The 18,502-nt window shown below is 50.6% G+C and overlaps 1 protein-coding gene across 1 annotated transcript; it reads right to left on the bottom strand.

Annotated features, from left to right (window-relative positions):
- Positions 1 to 200: 200 nt before the first annotated feature.
- On the bottom strand, positions 201 to 5,737 carry LOC120952727 (uncharacterized). The gene is made up of 8 exons (XM_049606302.1): positions 5,260 to 5,737; positions 5,126 to 5,163; positions 4,866 to 4,999; positions 4,299 to 4,764; positions 4,114 to 4,212; positions 2,006 to 4,024; positions 1,357 to 1,906; positions 201 to 1,265 (listed from the first exon to the last, which is right to left on the bottom strand). The coding sequence occupies exons 1-8, from the start codon at positions 5,266 to 5,268 to the stop codon at positions 1,128 to 1,130; spliced, it is 3,453 nt and encodes a 1,150-aa protein (XP_049462259.1). The 5' UTR covers positions 5,269 to 5,737; the 3' UTR covers positions 201 to 1,127.
- Between the last annotated feature and the right edge of the window lie 12,765 nt (positions 5,738 to 18,502).

Raw genomic sequence — 18,502 nt, 5'->3', positions numbered from 1 at the left:
TAACAAAAGCACTACACAACGGGGGATGCGCGAGAAAGAACGATCGAACACAGCATCACAGTATGAGGTTATTTCGAAAGATATGTTTCAATTGTTTGGATAATACCGAAGGAAAATAAACAATTCTTGATTTTTCATTGTGCATGTTTGCCGCTAAAGTTGCAAGCATTACTTTGGATGTAACACAAAATAGTTTGGGACGAAAAAAAATGCATTAAAAACACAACAGTGGCGTTGCAATGTGCTGTACATTCCAGTGTGTTGCAGCAAATCAATAACGTTTCGAAAACTGATTGTTACGAGAGTTTACACTCCATTTCAAACGTTAAATCATTCATCGACCCATCAGCAAGTATCAATCACTCCGTCCGAACGGGAGTAATGGGCCCACATTTAGGCCCATGCTGTACAAAGTGCATCCGTCATTGTCCTGACGACTAGGAAACCCTGCCATAATCCCTACCTCCGTACCGTTTTTCCTCCTATTTTCCCTCCGCGCTACAATGTCACTGCTGACTGCTTGCAAGTACATCGAAAATACATCAGACGCTTTAACGGAACGGATAATTTAGACTTTTGTGTAGGGCTGCCCATTCTTGAAAGCTTCGTCCTTTTCTTCCCTTGCCCACACTGCACGCTTCCGCTAATGGCAATGCTCAATTCGACCCAAGCCCGGCGATAAACAAAGCAACGTGAACATTGTCGAACCAAAAAAGAAAGGTGTGCATGGGGAACGATGATGACTGTGTGCCGGAGCCAATGGTAATTGGATTGAAAACGAGTCGGACAGCCGAGCATGACGATGATTAATGCTTTCGCTGGAAGCGGGGGTTTCGAATGAATGGAAGCCCAAAAGCCTACGGTCCACTTACCCGGGGTGTTTTCCTTTTTTTTCTCTCTTTTTGGCAGCAACCCATTTCCTTCGGGCGATTCACAATTGGCGGCTGCACGAAATGGCGTGAGCAATGTCGAAGAAACTCAGCCGCCAGAGCAAAGCTAACTGCAATTGGCGTGATTTTGTAATACATTAATGATAGACCATTCCGTTCGGAGCACGATGATGACCGGGTTCGGTTGTTGGAGTGGGGGGGCAGTCCACTACAATCACTACAATTCGGAGTGTGTGCTCACGAGTAGCTGAGCAGCTGGAGCTTCTGCAGCAACTGCCCGACGTTCCACTGTAGCAGGGCGGGCGTTTTCGCCAGCACCTTGCGGGACGGTTCCTCCAGGCTGTCCTTCAGCAGACCGTAGCAATCGGCATTGTACTAATGGGAGAGAGAGAGAGACAAGCAACACAACAGCAAATATAAGTGACGTGTGTGAATTACGCGTCGAGAGCTTGCTAACGCCACTCACGCTTTGCTCCTCGGGACGGGGATGGTAGGCGAGCAGGATCTGCTCGAGCGCGTCCGAGCACAGCTCCTCCACCTCGACGAACTGTGACTTAAGTGGCGTTATCATGACGGTGCCGAATTCGGGCTCGTTCCGTCCCTCGATGAGCTCGCGGCCCAGCACGAGTGCGGTCCGTCGATTGGCGTACCGGTTCCACAGGCAGGACTGAAAGTTGTGCGTCAGACAGAAGACACCGAGACAGCGCAGATTGTGCGATTCCATCGACGGATGCTTCGGGCTCGCCGCCCGCTCCACGCCGGGAACGTAGAAACAAGTGTCCACTTGTGGGAACAGGTGCACATTCATGCGCTGCAGAAACTTCTCCAGCTCGTCCAGCGTGAATGTCCCGTCGCCGGGTGGCAACACTTCCGGTGCCGGTGCTTCCTCGAGGAACAACTTTTTCGTCTGCTTCTTCGCGTGCTCCTGCAGCGCCAGCCGGTAGCCTTGCGCCGTGACGTAGAACACGATTTGCAGCGACTTGGTGGTGAGCGTGAGGGCCGTCGTAAGGTTGGCGCTGGAAAGAAGTGCAAATTGAAACAGCAGGCCCGGCATGCGACCGAACAGTAAATGGTTTTTTTCCTCCTTCTTTCTTTCTTTCGCTCTCTTCACTTACATCCTGCCGTGGCGTCGCATGTCCCAGTGGACAAATGGAATGTTGCAGTACTTGCGCGCGGCCAGCCCGTACACGCCCAGCCGGTCCGTGGTGAAGGTTAGCAGCCGTCGCTCCGGATCGTACGATTGGTTGCGGATTGGCATCGTTGACCATCGACCCGGCTCGTGCTCGATCAGCGCCATCGCCTCCTGCTCTTCCTGCTCCTGCTGGGCGTCCAACAGTGCCGTACTGTCCCGCTGGGCCGTGACACTGCCGGCGGACTTTCTCCGTTTGCGCTTCTTCTTCTCATCCTGCCCCAGCGACGCCTCGCTCACCCCGGACAGTGTGCGCGTTCGGCCGGCGCCCAGCCCGAGCGGGTACTTTTTTGTCGTACGAATCTCCAGCCACCGTCGCCGGGGCTTGGGCTGAACCATCGCGGAAACATCGTCCGCCGCTTCCGCCTCCTCGCCCGGGACCGGCACGGGCGGAAAGTTGGGCTTTTCCTTCTCGCGCAGATACTCGAGCAGCAGCAGAAAGGTGGAGAACAGTTTGCACAGCCGCTCGTTTGAATCATTGTCCAGCATTGCATCCGTCGATTCCATTCGCCGCACGAGTGCCTCCATTTCCTGCATCAGCTCGGCGGCGATGGCAGCCTCCGAACCGTCGTACCTGTCGCCCACCACAAGCGGCTGGCAGAGCGGCACGGGTGGATGCAGATAGTGGGCAGCCTCATCCGCTGCTGCCAATGAAAATTGTTGCAATTTTTCATCCATTTCCTGCGCCACCAACGCGTCCGTGCCATCCTGCTCCTCCGTGTCATCCGTGCCGTCGCCGCTGTCGATATCGGAATCGATCGGAAGGCGCATTTCCGACAGCCCCGCGTCTTGACCGTCGGTGAGAAATTGCTCGTACTTGCGCACCAGCCCGTCGCGTGCCATCTGCTCCCGTTCGCGTGCCTTCCGCCGGGCGGTCCGCTCCGTCAGCAGGGCGTACAACCGGTTCAGCTCCGCCCGAAATCGATATCCTTCCGGTACGCGCGGTAGCAGGTGGTCGCGGATGAGGTAGTGCAGCCGCACCTCCACCGGTATGTCCATCAGGCTAAAGTCTCGCACGTGCTTCGGTTCGCCGGCCAGGGCGCGGGACAGCCGATGCTCGGGGGCGGCAAACAGGAGCGTCGCCTTGTGGGCCTCGATTTCGTCATACTGCAGGTGAAACTGTTGTACTTCCGGGGTGAGCTGGGTAAACTGTTCGCCTTCCTCCCACCGCTCCCACCAGCAGACGGTCGGCTCCTCCCACCAGTGACAGTGGGCCGGCAGTTGGAGCTCAATTTTAATCAACTCTTCGGGCTCCAGCGCTCGGTATCCCTTTTCCGTCAGCTGCAAACCATCCGGAACGTTGGTGTAGATGAAATCGGGCCTCGGCTCCATCGGCTGGGGCAGCCCGTCGAACCGGGCCAGCTTGAACACGCCACCGACGATGGCATACTCGCGCAGGTTGATGTAACCCGGCCGAAGGGGTCGCGCTTTCGGCGAAACGCTCGCTAAAGTGTCCCAAAATCGATCCGCTTCCTGCCGCTCAAACTCGGCGTCAATGTCAACCTCGGTCTCGTCCGTAATCACCGCTGGCTCCGGCTCCGGGACCGGTGGCTGCTTTGGTGACTTGCCCTTTTTGCCACCGGCTTTCGGGGCGGCGACAGCGGCGGCAGGCTTCTTCGTGTCCTTGCCCCCTTTTTGAGCTTCGAGCGCTTCCGCCTCGGCCTGTTTACGACACTGCTCGGCATCGTAATCTTCCCGTAGCTTCCGCAGCGCTGTCAGTCGCTTCCGCTTCACTTCCTGCCGTTCGTTCCACTCCGCTTCCTGGGCAGGGATCAACTCCACCGTCGGTTCCAGCGCTGGGATGGTGTGCGTCGGGTCCATATTGCTGTGGTGATCGAACTCCAGCCACATACCACGGATTAGGCAGTCCTTCAGATCCAGTGCCGGCGGTCGATGCAGCACCAAGCTCAGCGGGACCATGTCGATAACTTTCATAAGCTGATTACTGGGGATCGGGAAGCCGGGGAAAGGGGGAAGATACAACGATGAGTCCCATACAGCCGACGTTCACATGCAAGCCCGCGTGATGCTTACTAATCGGGCGCAAGTGGAACCGGACGAAAGCTCCACAGATACATCGACAGCACATCGTCCTCCTGGAAGTGGAAATCACTCATCACAGGATCCAAAGTCCTTTCCGAGAGAGTCCACACAAACAGCGAGAGGATTTAGCTGGAATGACACTACCGAATCCCCTTAACCGACCGTCCCTAACTCACTCCATATCCCGGGCGATGTTACTGCCAATGCGAAAGGTCATCCTGTCCAGCGAATCGCTAATGAACTTCCGGATTTCGTCCCGGACGAGCGCGACCTCGGCGGGCATCGTTTCTTGCCGCGGGCCCTTGCCTTGCACACTGTCCTGGATCGATGCCAGCACGGCCAGCGCCTCCCGGACGGTGGGCAAGTAAAGGCCGCCTATGTTCCGGAAGACTTCCCTCAGATCTTTTCTCGTCGTTCGCTTCCGGCTCGGGTCTTGCGTCAATGGGCTCCGTTCGTCCGCTGCCAGCGTCCAGCTGACCGAACTCTTTTCGAGCGCTTCCTGCTGAAAGCGCCACCGGTACAGCGCCTCGCGCAGCAGCGACGGGCTGGCCGGGTCGGGTGCGGTCCGGCAGGCCAGGAAATCGGTCCACTCTTTCCGCTCCGCCTGCTGTCGTTCGTGGTCGAGCGCTGCCTTTTCGAGCCCTGAAGATCAGAGTTAGTTATTGTCCTGACCCCGGGACCGGGTTTGTTCTGCTGACCCACGCGCATCTTCTCTCCATTCAAATAAAGCCCACTTTACTTACTGCGAAAGAACTTGACCGTCTCGACGAGCAGCATGCGGCGCTGGTTGTATTCCTTCAGCTCGAGGGCCACCTTCCCGTGCAGCCGGTTCTGCTCCTCCGCATAGCGTTCCTCCTCCGCCTGCCGCAGGGCCTCGCTGCATTCAAAGAAAACGCACAAAAACACACACAAACATACAAACACACAAAAAGCAGAATTGGTGATAATTCAAATCATAACAAACATGGCCGGCGGCCAACACTGTATCGCGAGAAATAATTACAGCAATTCTTCCGGCGAAACTTTCGGACTTTTGGCTTTCTGGAAAGAGCAAGCGAACAAGCGAAAAAAAGGTCGTAAAAGTATGCGAGTGCGAGCGGCCGGATTAGGATTTATGATGGAAAGTTTCTCACTCACCTTCGGCATTGTTGGGGGTCTCCCGCGATCAAACAGAGCGGACGGAACGACGAACAAACGAGCAAATAAAGAAGGAAACTGGAAGGCGCTCGCGCCTGCTTTGATTAGAAGTAACAATGCAATCTCGATGGAGTGTTGGAAACTTTCTACTGGCAGACGGCAAAACGGCAAAAAAGATACCCTTATTCGAGACTTTTCGTGAGGAAAAAAAAGGAAGGAAAACGGTCCGACCAGATTGGTTGAATTCTTAAATAATAGAGAAGTTTTCGATAAGCGAAACAATTGACAACTTCATCCCAAGTTGAAGCAGTTCGGGAAGTGGCCTTGTGGTTCGATTGCTCCGCCAGGTGTGTTTTCTCTCTCTCTCTCTCATCGCCCTTCGCAGCAGGGGGGAATGGTGGATAAATTAGACATACAAATAGCCCACCTCCGACCGTCGGGCCAACGGTCTGCACTGCACTCGTCAATAACATCCGTTTCCGATCGGACGTGACTTGGGTGCACAAAAGAAAAAAAAATATTCCCCTCGACGGCACACAAAGCGCGTCCGGGATTGTTTCTTTTAGCGAATGGCGCCATCCCAAACCCGCGTAGCGATTACACACCCAAACACGCGTGTGCTAGCTCTGTCGACGATACGATTGCGTAGTGATGGCATGTGTTTGTTGTGCGTTTTGAAGCTACATTACCGGACGAATCGACCCGCTTTGGCCCCGTTTAATGCGATCGATCGAACGAGCACCTTCAAGGGGAGGGATTCGTGCGCCCCTCGTGATTGGAAGGAATCCCTCCCTGCCGTTTGATGAACTTGGTCCCTCGGGACATCTCACTTGCTGAGTGTGTGTGTGTGTTTTTTGTTTGTTTTGTTTAGCGCAGGAAACCTGCCCAGAAAGTGTGGTTCGTAAGGTTCATGAAACGAACCCAATCGCACTAAATGTACTTTAGATCGAAGCGAGTAATCCTTCCGTGGGGAAGTCGGGCGCGTGTGTGTGTGTGTGTCTCGAGCATCCCCGTGGGTCGATCCACGTGTGCGGCCCAAGATGATTTCATAAATGATTCATGGAAAGCACATAAATATAATCCAATCAGTGTCCGGCATAGCGGCCCAAAACCCGAACCCCTGCCAGTCGTACGTTCCTTTTTGGGTCACTACTGTTCCGGTCGGCTCTGTCAGTCCCTCCTCCCGCACTGAAAAGTGAAGGCATTATTTTGGGGGGTCGGTTTCGGAAGATTCGGGTTCTAAATCTACCTGGCCCATCAGCTGGCACGCGATATAATTGCAAATAGATTGATTCAACCAGCATGGCGTTTCCCCGGATTCGCGTGGCACGGCCATACGGTGGTTCAAATGGCGAAGAGAAATGGCGGATTATTGCACGCTCCGAAGATGGGGAAGCGCATTTTCGGGCAGCATTAGAGCCAACTCCCAGCGGTCGGAATCGATTTCCGATCCGATTAATGGTGTTAGCGAGACGGGAACGATTGAAACACAAAATCACAAATTGAAAAGTTAGCTTCGTTTACTTACTTTAATAAAATTATCCGTAAAAAGGCTATTGAGAGCTGCCAGCCGATTGTTGTAATTGTGTGCTAAAGCAACCGTTGCGGATGAACCATTTGAGACATTTTAAATTCAAACGTTTCTCAACAATAAACGGCGCACCCATTCGCCGACACTCCGAGCTTACGAGCTTGTTCTGATTTGACGTTTATGACGTTGGCGTCTCTTGTTTTGTTTGTCCACCCAACGTGAGCGCCAACAGAACGAGGAAGCGCGCCAGCAACATAGATAAAATTTATTTGTTTAGCCATCACCCGGGCGCGCTGCTTTAACGCTGCTGCTGCAAGCGCACCGCAGGGAGGCGCCCCGGAACTAAGGCATGAATGGCAGCAGTAGCAGTAGCAGTAAGCGTGTAAGCAGCGAGAGATTTATTCCCTTTCCGAAAAGGCTTTTATCGAGCGTATAATTTTAGCAGGCCCATAAATTGGAAGTAAAACTCGAGCAGGCTCGTCGAGACCACTCGGGCTGTTTGGAGGGGATCGGAAAAACAGATAAAGGGCGGATGAGCGAACGAGAGAGAGCGAGCGAGTGAAAGAGATGGCACAGTAAAGAAGATTGAGATAGCTTCGCTTTCAGCACGTGCACTCTAGATAGGAGAGTTTAAATTTTACCAAATCGCCTTACATCTTTACACATGCCGATGGAAGGGATGCGGTGCTGTTTGTTCCATGAATGAACGGTGCATCCGGTTGCAACCACAGCCAGCCAGCTCTATTTAAGGCACCACTCCTTCGTGGAAGTAGTGGTTTATTTTAAAGCCAACCTTTACCCATTTCAAGACACTCACAGACACGCAAGGCCCCAAATGGAAATGGCTACCGCTGGCCTGGCGATCGTAAATGAAATCATTTCGGCACCGCACACCTTCCACTGAATATGAAAACGGAGACACTTTGGTGTGCTAGAGCTGGACAGAGAATGAACGCTTAATGGAACACCGTTTTTATTTTTTTTTTTTTGTGCTTTTTTTGCTTCACCACCACTACAGCAGACTTCTGCGTGCTAAACCGATCCTCTCTAAGCCTTCCTTTTTCACCTCTTCCTGCAGCAGCACGGGGTAGGGTGTGAGGGCGCGCGTTTTGGCGGGTGCTACGCGCGTCGCTGGCTGTGGTTATTTATTGTACAATAAATTACTTCCAGTATGAAATAAATGAGAATTATAATCGAAAACAAGCGAATTGCGAATTGTTTGTGACGCTGGTGGCAGCAGCAGCAGCAGCAGCAGCATGAAAACCCATCGCCGTACGGTGGGTGGCTTCACTCTGTGGTCATTTGCACCCTCTGCTCCGTGCCACTGTTGCTGTGGGACCACAGTATTGCTATTTTTCCTGCACTGTATTTGGTGCGACCGTGTGTGTGTGTGTGTGTGTGTGTGTGTCGGCAGCGTTTAATTTGTGTTATGTTATCCTCAAAACAGCGGGCACAGCATCAGCCCACAAAGCACAAAGTCAACAGCGAAATTCATTTATTACAATCGTGCTGATTAGTGTCGTCGAACGGGTTGAACGGTGGCGGGTAGTAGTGGTAGTGGTGATGGTAAGGGGCTACATGGAACACATTTATTTCCCTCGCCGTACGTTATTAATCACACCCACTATGAGGCCATTCGGTTTAGTGTGTGTGTAGCGATGGTGGTGGTGGCAGTTGGGGTTTGCATTACGATCAAATTAAAATATTTCCTCTAATGTGGTTTTGACGTTACTCAACTAACCAAACATTAAATTGTAGTTGAAGCACAAAAAGGACAAACGAAAATACAGCGCCGCGTTCCGCTCCAGGGATTCTAAACGCGCACCCGCAATGAATGCAATTTGCAATTTGAATGTAAATTTCTGTGGGTAATTCCTGTAATTGTTTGCAAAAAAGGCCCTACTGTATCAAATAGCGCGCAGATGAAGCAGATGAAAGGAATTCAATGCGGGGAAAATAATGCTTTATGGCATGGCTAGTATTCGATTTCCATGCTTCGTTGGTTGAAACAGTGAATAGAATATAGATCGATCTGATGTACCAATAGAGAAAAAACAACATATAAATCACCAATGCTGCAGCTTGTCTGTGGACAATTAACCTTCCTCTTGTGCATCATGCGCAGCTTTCGCTCGCGGCTGCAATCATTACAAAATCCTGCTCACTGTTTTCTCTGCCGAACGCCGCCATCTAAGCTCTTTTTAAATGCATTCACACAATTTGCAGCGAGCGCATCGTTAGTAAAACAAAGCGTGTAATGGAAGGGGTGTATAAAACACACACAAAAAGAGTCACGAGAACCAACACAGAACACACCCAAAATGGAAGAAAGAGTGAAAAAGCCCCCGTTCCAGCGATTCTTCAATTGCATCATACATTAAAAATGAAGCTACCGCCGCACACATTGCCACCGTTTTGGCCCTACTGGCCCTACCCTGAATAGGTGGGTTGAGGGATGGAACACCATTTTCATCAATCAACCAAGCCAACCAACCCGACCGACCGACCGACCGATGCCTGGCGGGCAATCCCAGCACCCAGTCTCCGAAAAGCCCAATCACCACTCCACTCACATTGGCACTCACATTTTGTTGCAAACAGAATGCATTTTGTACACTGCACGCCCGCTTCCTCTCCCCCCCCCCCCATACCCCCCCGCCACACGATAGTTATGGAGCAAAAATATTTGGCCAATTTCACGGAAACAGTTCAGTTGGGGGATCGGTCGGACGGACCTTTACCCCCGGTAGGGCAAGCAGCGCGAAGGAAAAATGAAAGGAAGGATGGAAAATGGAATCAGCTTTTCATTTCCGTGGGCATCTCCTGCATCTCGAGCTCCACTCACTGGCAGTTTCGAGTTGCGAGTTGTGTAAGGAGTGGCGTAAAAAGTGGGCGCATATGTTTTCTGTGCGCGCAAATCGACCGTTCGAGTTCGAGTTGCAACGCTAATGGAAGCGTGGGAAAGGGTTGGGTTGGTGTGCCCCGAAGTGCGGTGTGTTGTGTGTGGGGAACATATTTTCGTGGTCGATTACGCTTTCCCGCGAAACGGTGGCCCCATGGCCCGGCAAAGCGAGCCCGCGGCGGTGCATTTGTAGCAATTTAGCGTGAAATAATAAAATTACTCGCAACTAATCGGAAGCGGTGTTTGCCATTTCCGTCCGTTTGTTGCCCCGTGGCCACAGTGCCAGGGAAGTGCAACGGGAATGGGATGGCATATTGAATTTTACGGTAGAATTTGCCACTGGCAGTGTGAGTGGCGGTCCGCGGTAGATGATGATAAAATCGATACACCCCTCGATTGAACCCTTTTTTTCTTTACTCAAGGGAGTGGAAGAACGTGTTGATGGAAAAACGATCCCACGCGTTGGCCGCCAACCTCTCGCTTTAAAGCGCTCAAGACATGGTCGATTGAGCTGACCATAAATTCGGAAGACTCTCCTCCTTCCGCGCGAGGTGCTGAAAAGTGGAAATGATGTTACACAAACACACTCACACACACATAGAGACACGGCTTCACACGTTCCCAATGATGGATGGGATGATGTCGAACGACCGCGTCGAGCTCGTGTACATGTTGTTGTGTGTATGAGGTTTGATGAAAAATGACCACTTTTCACTGAACGAACCCGAAATCAATCGTCCCGAATGGGAACACACCCATCATGTCCCTTTGCCACAGCTACTTTTCCAACAGTTACTTCCCTCCACACGACCACCTCCTCGACTGCTCGGGGAAATAGGGTTTTAAAATTGCTTACCAAACTGTTGATTCTGCAGTGGAGCCTACTTTGACGCGAATACGCGAATAATTGACGCGCCAAAATCGGAAACGAAACTAACGCGCGGCCTGCTGTGATCGATGGCCCACCGGCACGAGCATATTACGGCGGCGTGGCGATAATGGAGCATAGCCTTGGTAAATTAGCAAATTATGGTCGTGATTAATGCATGGAAAACACCGATCGGAATCGCGAACCCGGGGAGGGAATGTGAAAAAGTGTAAAACTAATTGCAAATGACAGCACGCTTGTGATGAAAAGCATTAGGTGAAAATTGAACGATATGGATGGGTGGTTGGGATAGAGGTTGATTTATAATGAAGCTGACTACTTTTAATTATGTTGCTTGCGTTTAGTGGAAAAAACGCACCATTTGAATACTGTATCCATTCATTCATTTATCGGTCTTTTATCGACCGATGTTTTCAATCATTTGAATTGCAGAAAACATGTTTGTAACGCTTCAAAACAAACAACAGCCCGATGAAGTTGACATCCATTAGGTGAGATTGCTAAAGTTGTTCAACACAACAGCAGCAGCAACATCCGCATCAACACAACTTAGCTCATCATTCTCAATCACGGATCGAGCCCCGTTGTCCGAACGTTGCAGCAGCACACAAACTAGCCTCTTAGACAGGACAGGAGGTTTTTGACTGGGATATCATAATTTACATATCCCTGCCCATAACTCGTGACGAACGGCCCGACGCTGGCCACCCGCTCTAATCCAGTCTAATCGAGCGGATCGAAGTTTTCGGGCTCTGGTTTCGATCACTATTTGGGCTGCAGTCGCATAATTTATTTGCCCTTATAAATCCACCCGCAGGGCAACTGGTTCTGCTGCTGCTGCTGCTGCTGCCGGGACTGTTGATCCACTCTCCCGATGGAGTCGTTTTCTATAGACACTTCCCTCGACCAGCGATTGCTCGACGAGTGGTATTTTGATCCTCATCGCAGAAACATCGCAACAACATTGGGAAATTTTAGCTTCAGTGGGTTGTGCCCGGTAGAGGCCATAATTTTACTGCAAATCTCCATCCATCTCCATCAGCGAGGCTTTCCGAGTGGGTGGGCGGGGGGCTGGGGTGGCTTTTGTTCATATACAGGCAACGGAACAGCAAAAAAAAAGGCGAACCCACATCCACATTGCAGCCAATTTGGAGTTGTACGGGCAGTTGGCTGACACAGGATGGGTGGAGTTTTCCTCGGGCTTTTGAAACAGTTCCCGGGTGCCCAGTACACCCCTCACACCCAGTCCCCTGTCTTTTCTTTTTGGTTGATGTTGTTTGCAACCCGTTCGTTCGGAATCCCCACATTCAAGCGGATTCTTTCGCGCTGCAAGGGCCATGTCAACGCAGACCGCCGTAGGAAACTTTTTAATAAACCCATAACAGATCGATAAATCCTCCATCTCGCTCATACATCAACTCCTTCGCGGAACGTCATGTTGGCATTGCCACCGGGTCGGCCCTTCTGTGTCTGTGATGGACGCCTAGCCATGGGTGATGTGCCGTCGATTTGCCACACAAAGGCTGTAGTGAAGTGTAAAACAACAACCGACAAAAAGGTCACAAATTATAGAAAAAAGGAATTTAATTTTGGGAATGCTTCAAATATTTGATTTCTGTAAGGCAGGCATGATAAACTAACGAGGTTTCCTCCCTTTTGCTCTCTCTGATAATGTTGAAATATGTAATTAACTTTGACGATTTTATGCTTTTTGTTCGTTTTTATGATACATTCGCATTAATGTTTGTAAAAATTAAAAAAAAAACTAGTAAAAATTAAGTCACATGTATCGATTTCTCCCATAGTGGGACTTCCTTGCCTATGGGTACGATTTATTTTCATCGTTTTTCGGCAATGTCACACACGACAACGGCGATGCTTATCGTCAATCGTGAGACTCACAAAAACACTCCATTTCGTCTGCCGGTTAGAAATACCAAACCCAATTTTTTTCTTATTTTTCGCTTTCGTTTCACCCAGCGGTATTGCTCGGCACTAACCGCGGCATTTCAGCTCTCCCCCAAACGGAGCAGACCGGGTTGCCAGAGCCCGGTCTGCCGGCAAAAACCAAAAAGCAAGTGAACAATGACGGATGCCTCGACCGGTCGGATTGATGGAGCACTAGCGCTGGAGCTGGAGCGAAAAAAGCACTGCTAGGAAAATCTGCACGAAAAGTCAGTTGCAATTTGGCTTTGCGCGGCGTTTCGGTCGCGTTTTTCGTGGTGACCCAAGCGACGGCCGCGCGTTCAAACCTTGTGAACGACCATGCGTCTCCATTTGGTCGTTGCGGGTAAAACACAGCGACCCCGGGAGGAGAGATGCGGTTTGGCGGCTTGGGGTTCCGTGTGTGTACGGTGTCAAGTGTGTGGATTCATCATCATCTTGATTTTCCTGCCCGCGTGCCCCGGGGGGGCGTTGGCATAACAGGGCCGGGAACTACTCGTACCAAGCACGGAAGAGCGATTAAAAGGAATTAAAGTGATTAAAACTGAGCACGTTGTTGAGATTCGCGACTTGTCGCGACGGAAGGTGCCTGGCGCTGGCGCCTGTTGAGTCGATTGATCGTGTGTGATTACTGGTGAAATTGTTAAGCCCATGCGTTACTAATGCGCTATTGATGTTGAGTTTGGCTACCAGCTATTGAGTCGAACAAAGCCGACAGTGCTGTTATTGTTATCGCTAAATGGACGCACATTGAATATTAATTATGGCGTACCATTCATTTGATTCTTCAAAAGATTCCATCTAATTTACTATTATCAATTAATTCACACAAAATCATTATCAACGTGTTGTACATCAATAAGCGATCAGTCAGTAACTATTATCCCATTTCATCAATTAGTATAAAAGCCTTTTTTTGTTACTGCTTCCTGAACTTGTAATAGCATTATTGTATTGTTCCCAAGAACATTCAAAATATTTATGAAGCATTTCACATCACTAACAAATCAGCAAATACCTTCATTCATACATATTTGTTTGATCTACCAATTGATCTGAGTACGTCGCATGATAAACTATTGCAATTGGCAAAGCTCCCTACAAAGTACCCCCGGACAGCAGTTGGTAAATTGTTGCACTTCCCGCAACTACCTCGCCCCATCCCCCCTCCAACCACAGTCAAAAGGGGTAAAATTATTTACCTGCAGTTTATTATTGAATTGTACCGACAGAACGTGACTCAACGTTGCTTTTGTGAAAGTGTGAAAAAGCCGTACAAAGTGCCATCGGTTTAGTGGAACAATCCAGCTGCCTGCGCTTCTGCATGCGTCCGTTCCGGGACGACGATGGTGGGGGGAAGAATTGCATTCCCCCCCCCCCCCCCCTTTGCACACTATTGCACCCGATGCGGTTCGATGATTCGCTTTTCGTAGACCGCAATTCGATCGAACAGGGAACAAGGCGGGCAAATGAAACAAGCGAACAATAGATTCCGGCCGACAGCACTTCCGGAAAAAGTCTTGAAAAGTGCCAACAATAAAGCGGGACCGAAGGTGTCGGTAGTAGTCGGGTCGGAAGAAAAGAGAATGCAAAAGGGGGTGGGGACGAGTATGCAACTTAAACGTAATGGCATGATGCAACGGCGCTCCGTGCCCAGGCCCAGGCTGCTGCTGTACGGAAGGAGGCAATGTTGTCTGCTGTCCCTCCGTGGAAGAGGTAGAGCTGCTTTGGAAATATGAGTGTCTGCCTCGTGCGCCTGCCCCAGGTGCCCCAGGTGGAGGTGGAGGCGGGTGGCGGGGGGGAGTAAATGGAAGAATGGAATTTCCATCCGTGCAGCTATGCCGGTTTTCGCAACTAGCTCGTAGGCATACTCTACCGGCCACCGACATTCCCTCCTGCAGAAGGGAAGTGGAAAATGGAAACGATAGAAAGGCTAGTTGAAAGCCTAAAACATCGTGCAACTTTTTTACGACCCACTCCACAGCCCCCTCCCCCCCCCCCCTACCATCATGTCTGCAAGGCAATAAGCAAAATGGGGGCGAGAGGGAACAAAAGGAAGGATGCGGAATTGGACGAACACAGCAATGGGAGGACGAACGAAGTGCAAGTTATTCTCGCACCGGTGTAGTTTATCCCGAAGGCATCGTGTGAAGTATTATCGTACGATCGTATTTATTCACCGAGTTTGTACCACATCCTGCTTCCCTACCTGCCCGCCCGTCCGTCTGGTTCATTCAACCAGCCCGTACATTGGAAAGTGCATTTAAGTTCAAGTGTTTCTCTCTCCTTTTCCCTTGCAAGTCCTGCACGAATCCTGGTTCCTTTTTTGTTGTATGTTGCCACTGCTACTAGAATGAATGATACATTGATTCATTTCTTTAACCGAGTCTTTTCATAGCCGAGTCTACTACTGGCGCTGGTGACGGCTGAAGCACAATGCGTCTTGTGACGGTGATGGTTTTCATTTCAATTGCTTGTTTCCGTTTTTTCCACCCCTTTAAAACATGCCTAACACAACAACGACAAACAAAAAACTCCAATCAGGTTCGACGGGAAAGCCGAAAACGCCTGGCCGAAGGGCGTATAACTCCATTTACTAAACAAAGTTAGCAGAACGGGGGTTTTTGTCCCCCCCGTTTGCAATCAATCCACTTCTTGCTCGAACAAACGAAAGGCTTTAACATCTTTGCTTAGGTTTCGATTTCTTGTGTGTGCTTCCGTGCACGACATGACAAGTCAATTGTGAGAATTTAAATGTTATTTACTTTAGCTGCAAATAACCGAGCAGTGGCGGGAAAAAAGTGTTTCTGCACACAAATCATGTGCACGCTGGGAGCAGCTCCAGCGAAACAATTAGTCATTCGGTGGACTTCCGGCTAATGTTTATGCAAATAGCTTGTCTGTTGAGATCGCGGCATTCCCTCCCTCTACCGATTTCCTAATCCCTTCCTTACCCCTTTGTCCAAACTGTTTGTGTGCGGAATTCCAGCAAAAGCGTCAGGCAAACCGGCACCGAATGAGGGCCCGCGTGGGCCGGAAGTTGAAAATGCTACACGTTGACAGCAGCGCGTAACAAACGGCCCGCTCCAACTCACGGCATGGATGGATGGATAGATCGATCGTTGCTGCGATGAGAGAAAAATCGCTCAACAAATTATCACTATTAATGGGCGGCCGGGAGCGAGTCTCCCGATGCGTCCGCTGCCAGCCTCTTCAGCCACTCATAACCATAAATCAATCCCGGATTCCACGTTTCATGGGGAGGGAGGGGGGGGGAGGAGAGGGTTGGACTTTGAGGTTCAGTCGATCCCGAGCCCGATCCAAGCGAAACACTTTTGCTAATGACAGCGATGTCATCCAAAGTGTCCATAAATCGTATTTAATGAGCTCGAACATCACTCACTTTCGGCAAAAGGCGACAACTGCGCCAGCCCCCATATCCTCACGTCCCCCGGTGGACCGATGGCCGAGTGGTGACAAATCAATAACCGGAACCGGGTTATGTGAGTATCCTTCTTATCGCTTACCGCAGAAACTGGGGATGGTGGTGGCTGCTGGGGATTGCTGCTGCTACTACTACTACTACTACTCACTCTTCACATCACAAGTATCCATTTAGCATCCGTTGAAAAGCATCCACTTTATGACCTTTTTTTCTCCTCCTTTTACCAGGAAGCGATGATGCCTCACACACCGCTGGTGACCACTGGACCGAATAAAGCAACCGAGAAGTCGAGGTCGGCTATTCAGATGCATGGGTGTGTGCGTCTGTGGTTTCGTTATAAAATCACTCTGGAATAATCGCTGCTGGAGGTTTTATCAATTATCATTCCCATTGACGCCATTCGGCACACGTTAGCTGCTGACTGCTGAGTAACACACCGTGCCATCGTCGTCCTTTAATGGGAACACAGATGGGTGTGCTTGTGTATGTGCTTGAAAGCACGGCCAGTGGGAGAGTTTAAAAGCCTGTCTCGTCGGTTTACCGTGGAAACAGTGCCCCGTAGCCAATGAATAGCGTAATTTCGCTTTGTGCTATCGATTGAACGAACGCGTCGGTCGTTCGGTACTACCTCCCGGTTCCGATCAGCATTGACCTTTTCTGTTGCGTACGATTTGCAAAGTACGATTTGAATCGATGTCAGCGAGGAAACACACCAAACCAAACAGTTAAATCCGTGCACTAAACGGGGGCTCGTACCAGCTGACCCATGTCGCATGGTGATCATGTAATTTGCATAATTAGCACACGACTAACTCATCGTGTCAAACAACTCCACCGGTGGCAAAGGGGCATTGGCAGTGTGGTGGGAAAATGCATACGATACGGTCCGTCCGCACGACCGCTTACGGTCTGATTCCGGTCCCTTCCTCTCTGTAACCTCGCCTGGGCGTGTGCCAGTGTCCCAATGGCACTTCCGGACGCGCGAGTATTAGTTTCACACCCACATGAATGTAATCAGCGCCTGACCTCTCGCTGCCTCCCAGCGGCTGTCGCTGGTGTCGATGGCTGGAGTGTCAATATTCACGTCTCCCGGGGGACGAACAGATATAGCCCTGCATATAGGAGTGGGAGAATAAATAAATAAAAAAGGAAACGGCTACAAAAAAGCGACCACGAGAAGGAAACGCTGAGCGAAAGCGATGGAGCGTGTCCAGAACCACCCACGGATAAACCTGCCTCACGCAAGCCCGTCCTGCCCCGGTGGGGTTCTCCTTGCTCTGTTTGATTAATTATGTTAAATCACTGCCATTATAGACACTGTCCGACGGGGTTCGATGCTAATTAAAGATAGTGTGCGTATGTGTTACTGAACACATCATTTACCGAAGAGTACCCCACTAAGGCGGCATTTCATCACAGTGGCGGAGAAGTGCGATAAACATGGCAATATCCTACGCAAAGCCCACTTTAGCAACAAACTATAAACAATCTTGTTTACCTTGTGCCCCACTCCAGCTTGCACTTGACCGGCAATTTCCTTTGCAGAATCTGGATTGCGTGTCACTTGAGGAACGTTAGGAACAGTGCAGGTGAGGTGCACGAACAGCTCGCTTTGAAGTAAGAAAAGCTTACAACCAAGACCTGTCAATCAATAGCAGCTGTCAAATATTGACAGACGCATACTTGAAAACATTCGCACATCCCAACAGTGACGCCTGTGCACCGTTTCTTGCCGAGCATGCACTTTAGTGTCCCGGAATATCAGTTGGCACTTTGGCGAAATCACTGTTGACTATCACTGGCCGCTCACAATCGTTTCATCTTAATTATAGATCAGTTGTTCAATTTGCTAATGACGGCGTTCTGGTTCGGCGCTCTGGTGGCACTTCCTACGCGCCTACGTTGCCGGCGCTCTGGCCGGGAATGGGGCCGGTGGGCTGTCTAGTTAGGCGAGCAAACAAAGCGTAATTGTGCCGCAAACGGACGGACAGCTGTCGGGTGTCTGGCGGTGTGTGTCAAACATCAAATTTGAAAGTCACCAACCGAACCACCGCCAGACACAGCAGCGGAAGAAGTGCCATTTAGTTTAATGCCCGATTTGGAATACATCTGGAAATGAAATAAACACTGTTCGGTGGCAGTGTTTCCGGCTGCTCCTGCCACACCGGACCGGGAGTGGGAAATTTCAGCACAGAGACAAACACACACGGGTTTGAAGAAGCCCTGTCGACCCCCAGAGTCCGTGCTGCCGCTGTGCCGCAGTGTGCTGGTGCAAAAAGGTGCTGCAAAGTGCACAGGGCCGGGACACACTAGGTGAAACATCGTCGCATAATTGCTTCATCACCCGCTCGAGCAGGCTTCAGTCATGTCCTGTGCCTTATCCTGGTGAGATCCAGATCCGTTCGTGGACGTGAACCACATTCTAGGCATCTGCCTCGAAAAGACGATCGATAGCACAATCGCCTTAACTCGAGCGCCCGTACGAGCACAGGCGGTTATTTATCGGGAAAACAGGATTATCTTCCGTGCATA

The sequence above is a fragment of the Anopheles coluzzii genome, chromosome 2 (genome assembly GCF_943734685.1).
Source record: "Anopheles coluzzii chromosome 2, AcolN3, whole genome shotgun sequence".
NCBI classification, from domain to species: domain Eukaryota; kingdom Metazoa; phylum Arthropoda; class Insecta; order Diptera; family Culicidae; genus Anopheles; species Anopheles coluzzii.
This window is presented reverse-complemented; position numbering and strand designations above follow the sequence as displayed.

Bases quoted from the DNA above. Each gene is read 5' to 3' on its own strand.
- LOC120952727 (XM_049606302.1), bottom strand. The intron at 4,765-4,865 runs GTAAGTAAAGTG...TCTGATCTTCAG, and splicing joins GACGGTCAAGTTCTTTCGCA to GGCTCGAAAAGGCAGCGCTC. The intron at 4,213-4,298 runs GTGAGTTAGGGA...TCTCTCGGAAAG, and splicing joins AACATCGCCCGGGATATGGA to GACTTTGGATCCTGTGATGA.